Source organism: Quercus lobata, chromosome 12 (assembly GCF_001633185.2).
Source record: "Quercus lobata isolate SW786 chromosome 12, ValleyOak3.0 Primary Assembly, whole genome shotgun sequence".
Lineage (NCBI taxonomy): Eukaryota > Viridiplantae > Streptophyta > Magnoliopsida > Fagales > Fagaceae > Quercus > Quercus lobata.
In genome coordinates, this window is record NC_044915.1 from 30,208,044 (window position 1) to 30,216,770 (window position 8,727).

Genomic DNA, 8,727 nt, shown 5'->3' on the forward strand with positions numbered 1-8,727 from the left:
AAGAAGACGAAGCCATCAATGGGTCATCTCATAGGCTAACCTGGATTGAATTTCAGCCACCAGATACGCCATAAACCCAAAACCCCACAAACACAAATCGGAATACAACATCGGAATACAACAGGCACCACAAACCCACAAACCTAGATCAACATAGACCACAAACCCAGAAACCCAGATACACCACAAACCCAGAATGTCAAAATAAAATTTTTTATTATTATTTTAATATGTTCATTTGCCACCTAGGATTTTGCCGTTAGGGCACTGACGGAAAGGACTAAAATGGATGCCGTTCTTCTAAATAGGGACTAAAAGAGATATAAATAAAATCTAGAGACCAAAATGAGAATCGCTTGAAAATGTAGGGACCAAAATGTGATTTTCGTCTTTTTTTTTTTTTGGTAGAAAGGATAGTTTTATAAACTTATGGTCCGTTTTGATGAAAAAACTGAAAATTGAAACTGAAAAATACTGTAATAAAATAATTTTTAAATGTGTGAATAATATCATGAAACCCATTTTTAATAAAAAATTACTGAAAAGTTAAATTTATGAGTCTATAAACAATATACTGGTGTATACTGTTCACAAAAAAATCAAGCATTTCGGCTCAAAAAGATAACTAAACGTGAACGCGTTTTCGCACACAGAAACGGAACAGGCGCAAAAGAGCGCCCATACAAAGCTCCAGCAGCGTCAGCCTTTGACTTTACCTGTTGTATATGAACCTCAATATATATATATATATATATATATATATATATATCATCCCCTCTCTAAATCCAAAACAACAAAAAGAAAAAAAAAAATAGAGAGAGTCTAAGAGAAAGAAGAGCTCAGAAACAAGAAAGAAACTCAACAGAAGGTTAAGAAAAATGGAGATGAAACACTTGGAGATAACTATGAACTCTGCAAGGGGTCTCAAAAAAGTGAATCATCTTCGTGCTATGGACGTGTATGCTGTGGTCACAATGTCCAGCAACCCCCAAACTGAGCAAAGAACTCCTGTGGACAAGGGTTGTGGCTCAAACCCCATGTGGAACCACACCATGAAGTTCACTTTTGATGAAGCCGTGGCAAAGATGAATTACCTCTTTCTCAACATCAAGCTCAAGCACCATGGCCACATCCGTGGAGACAAGGATATTGGAGAGGTCTTGGTCCCTGTAAAAGAGCTTTTAGACAAAGCTGAAGAAGGCAACTTTGTTAAGTATTTGACATACCAAGTTAGAGAATCCTCTGGCAAGCCACAAGGGGAACTAAACTTGTCCTATAGGTTTGAGGATGATACACCAATAGTTACTGCCTATCCTCCTCCACATGTAGGAACGAGTAGTAGCTCAGCTTATATACCATCAAGATTGAATATCCCACAAACTTATAACCCTCCTCAAAGTAGTACTCCACAATCTACAATGGGATATCCTAGTCATGGTAGGATTCCACCACCGCCACCGCTACCGGAGGGATATCCCACACCACCACCAGGGTTGGGATATCATCATCATGGGAAGCCACAGGTGGTGCAGCCACAGCAGCCAGCTGGGAAGAATAGTGGGAATAATAATGTTGGGTTAGAATTGGGCATGGCAGTGGTGGGAGGAATGCTTGGTGGAATTTTGATGGGAGAATTGGTGTATGAATCTGATGATGGAGCTTCTAATGATCCAGATAATACCATGTAGGATTACTAGGATATACTGGTGGTTTTGATTCTTTGATTCTTTTTGGTCTAATTATTATTCTTAGTTTTCTTATCCAATTGTATTTTCCCACAGTTCTCACAATCTTTGTCTAGAGGTACGTGTTCTAGGAAGATCTGATTAGATGCAACTTCTCAATGTAATGACTTATCATTTTTTGAATGGAATTTTTATGATTATCGTTCTTTGTTGTGATTCAAACCATATTTTGGAAAAATTTTTCATGATTAACGAAAAATTATGTCAAAAATGGTGGGAAAGAGTATTCATTTTTGAGAAAGCTTAACCCGTTTCCCAATCCAAACCAAGCTTACACGTATCTTGAAAAAAAAAAAATCCTCCCACCCACCAGTCCACCCTCTCCATTGACACAACTACCACCGGTGTATTATTACCTAGCTAATTACTATTTCTTATGAGTTTTTGTTGGTTTTAATGAAAATATTTTTAGTGTGACCAAAAACCTTTTTTTAAGATCTCAAGAATATGTTCTATCAAGAACATTTCTTCATGGATAAAATGTTTTATATCGAAAAAATTGAGGCCTTTTGATTGTTATTCTTTGCGTCTCTTAGCAAAAAAAGTAAAAGAGCAGGTAAATAAAATATTTTTCGGGTGGTTGATATTTTTGCCAAAAGTTAATTAATATATCAATTGAAGATGATAAAATATAGCCTGTTGGGCCTACCTTAATGGGCCTGACGGATTGGGACTGTTGGACCTGTGTAAAGATGGTCCCATGCGCTGTGAAAGCCCATCGCTGACAGACGCAGTATGGGCCCATGATCCGAAATCTCTATCGCCTAAAAAAACACTAAGATCCAAAAAGGGAAATCGTTGCTCACCACATTTTGGAGAATTGGTATCAGAGTCCCACATTGGAAAGATCTGGAGGTCAAGAAGAAAAGCCACCTCTCCACCACTATAAAAGGACTGACATTCTCGGAAATCGAGGTAAGATTAATTGACCCTCTCTTGCGCTCTAAAAGTGAAACGACGAATTCTGACTTGACCTTCGGAGAATGTTAGGCCGGCACCACACCGGTGCTCTTTAAAGGTTGTCTTCGATTGTTCTTGTCGTGCAGGTTCGCTTTGAGTCGCGAGTACGGTGTGATCTATTGGTGACAATTTTCAACGTCATCAGTTGGCGCCGTCTGTGGGAATCGATCACTTCCTAGACAAAAGAGTTACATGGTACTCACTCGCTCAATGGCAACCACGAATGACGTTCAAGAAGAAGAAGCCCCTACGACTGCCCTTGAGAAACAGGTCAGGACGCTCGCCACAACCGTGGAGCGCCTCACCAAACAAAACCACGACCTAGAAGAGCAGCTGAACCAAAAGAATGCGGCGGTCAATAACCAAGGAGAGGATCAAGAAGGGACCAGCGCTGAGAGGAGAAATCAGGACGGACAACAGGAGAGTAACGCCCCGAGCAGACCAGTACGACGGGACATTAACATCCCTTCCCCGATGGAGACGGTTCCACAATCCTTCATCGCGGAGATGCAGGCGATGAAGGAACAGATGGATGTAATGATGAACGCTCTCAAGGGTCGGGTGTCAAGTGATCTTGACGACCTCGTCAACCGGACCAACTCGCCATTCACGACATCCGTCAACTCCTTCCCCCTGCCGAATAAGTTCCGAATGCCAAATATGGATAGTTATGACGGAGTAAAGGACCCTCTAGATCACCTAGAGACCTTCAAGACCCTGATGCACCTTCAGGGAGTGGCTGACGCGATTATGTGCAGGGCCTTTCCTACAACCCTAAAGGGCGCAGCAAGGATTTGGTTCAGTCGGCTAGCACCCAACTCCATCAGCACCTTCAAGGAACTGAGTGCTCAATTTACTACGCACTTCATCGGAGGACATCGGTATAGAAAATCCACGGCTTGTCTAATGAATATCAAGCAGCGAGAGGAGGAGACGTTGCGAGCCTACATATCACGCTTCAATAAGGAAGCGCTCTCGATCGACGAGGCCGACGACAAAATATTGGTAGCAGCATTCACGAATGGGCTGAAGGGGGGTAAGTTTTTGTTCTCCTTGTACAAAAACGATCCTAAGACCATGTCGGAGGTGCTTTACAGGGCTACCAAATATATGAACGCCGAAGACGCGCTTCTAGCCCGAGAAGATAGACCCAAGAAAAGAGACAGACAAGAGGATCCCCGGCAGGACCAGGGGCGGAAAAAGGGAAGGATGGGAGACCGAAGGGAGGACAGACGTCCAAAACCCACGGGCGGAAGGTTCACAAGTTTCACCCCGTTAACCGCACCGATAGACCAAGTCCTAATGCAGATTAAGGACGAAGGGTCCCTGATGTTCCCAGGAAAGCTGAAGAGTGATCCCAGCAAAAGGTCCAGAGACAAATATTGCCGCTTCCATCGTGACCACGGCCACGACACGGCTGATTGCTATGACTTGAAGCAACAAATCGAAGCCCTTATCCGACAAGGGAAGCTGCAGAAGTTTGTCAACAAGGGAAGAACGGATCAACCCCCACAAGAACAACATCCTCGCCGAGAAGACGGGCGGCCAAGACCCCCGTTAGGGGTCATAAGAATGATAATCGGAGGAACGGTTGCGGCCGGATCGTCAAAAAAGGCTCGCAAAACATACCTTCGGATGGTGCAGAATGTCCAGCTGACGGGCATAGTGCCAAAGATAGCAAACAGAGAGGGCCCTGTTTTTTGGTTCTCGGAAGAGGATGCACGGCGCCTACACCATCCACACGACGATGCCCTCGTCGTCAGCCTGCGAACAGGAGACTACAACATGCACCGAGTTTTGATCGACAACGGCAGCTCGGCCGATATCATGTACTATCCAGCATTCTAGCAAATGAGGATTGACAGGGAGCAGCTAATACCTACAAATGCTCCGCTCGTTGGTTTCGAAGGAAGTAGGGTATTCCCTTTGGGCTCGGTAACGTTACCGGTGACGGTAGGAGATTACCCCCAACAAATCACCAGGAACGTGACATTCTTGGTGGTCGATTGTTCGTCCGCCTACAATGCTATTCTTGGACGACCTACACTCAACTCGTGGAAGGCGGTAACATCAACTTACCACCTAATGATCAAGTTCCCAACGGAGTATGGGATAGGAGAGCTACGCGGAAGTCAAGTTGCCGCACGAGAATGCTACGTAGCTATGATGGAAATGCAAGACCAAATCCGGGCCTTGAGCATAGAAGAGCACCGAACGACGGCAGCACCCACAGAGAGGCTGGAGGAGATAACCCTCGACAGTTCCAATCCAGACAGAACAACCAAAATCGGAACGCTTGCCAAACCCGCAATCCGTCAAGAGCTCGTAGCTTTCTTGAGGAGCAATAAGGATGTGTTCGCCTGGAGCCATGAAGATATGCCGGGAATCGATCCCTCGGTCATGGTACACAAATTGAATGTATTGCCCTCATTTCCACCCGTCCGACAAAAGAAGAGAGCGTTCGCACCGGAACGAGACCAAGCAATAGCGGAAGAGGTCCGCAAACTCCAAGAGGCAAGTTTCATCAGGGAAGTCTACTATCCCGATTGGCTGGCGAATGTAGTAATGGTAAAGAAAGCGAGCGGCAAGTGGCGGATGTGCGTGGATTTCACCGATCTTAACAAAGCGTGCCCTAAAGATAGCTACCCCCTTCCAAGGGTCGACGTCCTAGTAGACTCGACGGCTCAACACCAATTATTAAGCTTCATGGACGTTTTCTCGGGTTATAACCAGATCCGCATGCACGAGGCCGATCAGGAGAAGACTTCGTTCGTAACCAGCCAAGGACTATTCTGTTACAAAGTAATGCCATTCGGCCTGAAGAATGCGGGGGCAACATACCAGAGGCTAATGAATAAGATGTTCGCGCAGCAAATCGGGAGGAATGTCCAAGTATATGTCGACGACATGCTGGTAAAGAGCCGGAAGGAGGAAGACCACCTAGAGGACCTTAAGGAAACATTCGGTACGCTCCGATCCTACAACATGAAACTCAATCCGGGAAAGTGCGCATTCGGCGTAACGGCAGGCAAATTCCTAGGGTTCATGGTTTCCCAGAGAGGAATTGAGGCTAATCCGGACAAAATCCGAGCCATAGTAGAGATGGCCCCCTCGCGAAATGTGAAGGAGATACAAAGCCTTAACGGCAGGATAGCGGCATTAAATAGGTTTGTGTCGAGAGCAACGGACAAGTGCTTGCCTTTCTTTCGCACATTAAAGAAATCATTCGAGTGGACGGACGAGTGTCAGCAAGTGTTTGAGGAATTAAAGGCATACCTATCTTCACCACCCCTATTGAGTCCCTCGCAACCAGGTGAAGAACTTTTCCTCTACTTGGCCGTCTCCTCTGTCGCCGTCAGCGCGGCCTTAATCAGAGAAGAGGATAATGCACAGAAGCCTGTATACTATGCCAGCCGGGCTCTCCGCAGTGCCGAAGAAAGATACCAACCCATGGAGAAACTCGCTTTTGCATTGGTCACGGCGGCTCGTAAGCTCAAACCCTACTTTCAAGCCCATACCGTGAACGTAATGACCGACAAGCCCTTGCGAAGGGCACTGAGTAATCCTGAAGCCGCAGGTCGACTGACGCTGTGGGCAATAGAATTGAGCGAGTTTGATATCAAGTACCGTCCACGTGTGGCCATTAAGGGACAAGCTGTAGCCGACTTCATAGCAGAGTTTACGCATGACGAGGACAAGGGGGCAGAAGAACCCACCCCAGTGGAGCATCTACACCGACGGATCATCCAATCGGCGAATTGGAGGGGCCGGCATAGTATTGCTGTCACCTGAAGGAGACAAGATCGAATGTATGGTCCGTCTCGACTTCCCCATTACCAACAATGAAGCAGAATACGAAACGGTGGCAGCAGGAATCGACCTCGCCAAAGCCGCCGGAGCTGAAAGTGTGGTCGTTTATTGCGACTCTCAAGTCGTGACCAATCAAGTAAACGGAGATTATGAATGCAAGGGGGAAAGGTTGAAGAGATATCTTGATCAAGTAAGGGCGAGTGCCAACGGGCTAAAAGCGACGGTCGTCCAAATACCAAGGGAGAAAATGAGCTCGCCGATCGGCTAGCGAAGACCGCTTCAGCAGAACATATGGTGACACCGGGTAATGTACTTTCCTTTGTTCAACTCTTTCCACTAATAGACCCCGACAACATGCAGGAGATACACTCCGAAAGAAACTGGACTACGCAGATAACTTCATACTTGAAGGACGGGTTACTGCCACAAGAGAAGGAGGCAGCGAGAAAGCTAAAAGTCCAAGCGGCAAGGTTCGTCTTGATAAAAGACATTCTTTACAAGAGAGGTTTCTCCCGCCCTTATCTAAGATGCCTCGGGGTTGAGGAGCAGACTACGTAATGAGGGAAGTTCACGAAGGGATATGCGGGAACCATTCTGGATCGCGGTCATTGGTGCACAAACTGGTACGAGCTGGGTATTACTGGCCAACCATGCAGAAGGATGCCGAGTCTTACGTTAAAAGCTGCGACAAATGCCAGAGGTTCAGCAATTTTATCGGACAGCCAGCTGAAGAGCTGACCCCTATAACGGCTCCATGGCCGTTCGCTCAGTGGGGACTAGATATCATGGGACCTTTCCCAACGGCGGTAAGGCAGCTAAAGTTCTTGGTAGTGGGTATTGACTACTTCACAAAATGGGTAGAAGCGGAAGCCTTGGCCACCATTACAGAAAAGAACATTAGAAGTTTTGTCTGGCGGTGCATCGTATGCAGGTTCGGTATTCCTAGAGTCCTAGTCTCAGATAACGGGAGGCAGTTCGACAACGGCCACTTCCGGGATTTCTGCGCACAGCTAGGAATAAAAAACCACTACTCATCACCCGCCCATCCTCAGGCTAATGGCCAGGTTGAAGTCACGAACCGATCCCTGCTAAAGATTATCAAGACTCGGCTCGAGGGGGCAAAGAGCATATGGCCCGATGAATTGCCGAGCATACTGTGGGCATACAGGACAACGGCGAGGACTCCAACAGGAGAGACGCCATTCCGACTGACATACGGGAGTGAGGCGGTCATCCCAGCAGAAGTTGGGCTCACAAGTTACAGGGTTCACAACCATGACGAAAGCAGGAACGACGAATCCATGAGGCTACAGCTGGACCTGATAGATGAGGTAAGGTCGGCGGCGGAACAAAGGATCGCTAGATACCAGGATCGCATGGCCAGACATTACAACTCCCGGGTCCGACACAGAAACTTCCAAGTAGGAGACCTTGTACTCAGGAGGGTCATAGGTACAACTAGAGACCCTACACAGGGAAAACTCGGCCCCAACTGGGAAGGACCTTATAGAGTCACGGCATGGAAAAGGAAAGGAACATACCACCTGGAGACAACAGACGGAGAGAAGCTACCGCATCCATGGAATGCCGAGCACTTGAGAAAATACTACCGCTGATAGTAATACGGCGAACGGCAACCATGTTTCTTTTTGGCTTTTTATGTTTTTTATAAGTTTTTCATTTTACTGTTTTTCTTTTGCTACAATCTTGTCGTGCCTTTTTTAAGCCCAGGGGGGCAGGCACTTTTCCTTTACGCATCTCTATAATTAGATACAATTATGATCTTCTACTTGGATGTCATTCCAATTGTTCACAAAGATAACGAGAGCTAGTTAAAAGTCCATGAGACGGACACAAAATAAAGTCCACAAGATGGACGGAGCATCCCACAGGGATGACAACTTAAAGTCCACAAGATGGACGGATACAAGATAAAGTCCACAAGATGGACGGAGCATCCCACAGGGATGATATCATCCTACAGGGATGATTACTTGAAATCAACAAGATGGGCGTCCGACGGATCGTCCCAGAAGGATAACTACATAGTCCACAAAGTGGACGGATCACCCCTAACGGTAATAATTTTACAAGTCCATAAAGTGGACGGTGTAGCCGCCACAAAGTGGACGGATCACCCGAAACGGGGAATAATTTTACAAGTCCATAAAGTGGACGGTGTAGCCGCCACAAAGTGGACGGATCACCCCTA

General features: G+C 46.4%; 2 protein-coding genes across 2 annotated transcripts in view; one reads left to right on the plus strand and one right to left on the minus strand.

The window, feature by feature from the left end:
- Nucleotides 1-878: 878 nt before the first annotated feature.
- On the plus strand, nucleotides 879-1,688 carry LOC115970527 (protein SRC2 homolog). Its single transcript, XM_031090150.1, has one exon. It carries the CDS (start codon nucleotides 879-881, stop codon nucleotides 1,686-1,688), a length of 810 nt encoding a protein of 269 aa, XP_030946010.1.
- Nucleotides 1,689-1,812: 124 nt separating this feature from the next.
- LOC115970528 overlaps nucleotides 1,813-8,727 on the minus strand; it is a 13,080-nt gene continuing 6,165 nt past the window's right edge. The window contains exon 3 of the mRNA XM_031090151.1: nucleotides 1,813-1,822. Coding sequence (XP_030946011.1) covers nucleotides 1,813-1,822 — 10 coding nt within the window. The remainder of the gene's footprint in view (nucleotides 1,823-8,727) is intronic.

Bases quoted from the DNA above. Each gene is read 5' to 3' on its own strand.
- LOC115970527 (XM_031090150.1), top strand. From the start codon at position 879: ATGGAGATGAAACACTTGGAGATAACTATGAACTCTGCAAGGGGTCTC.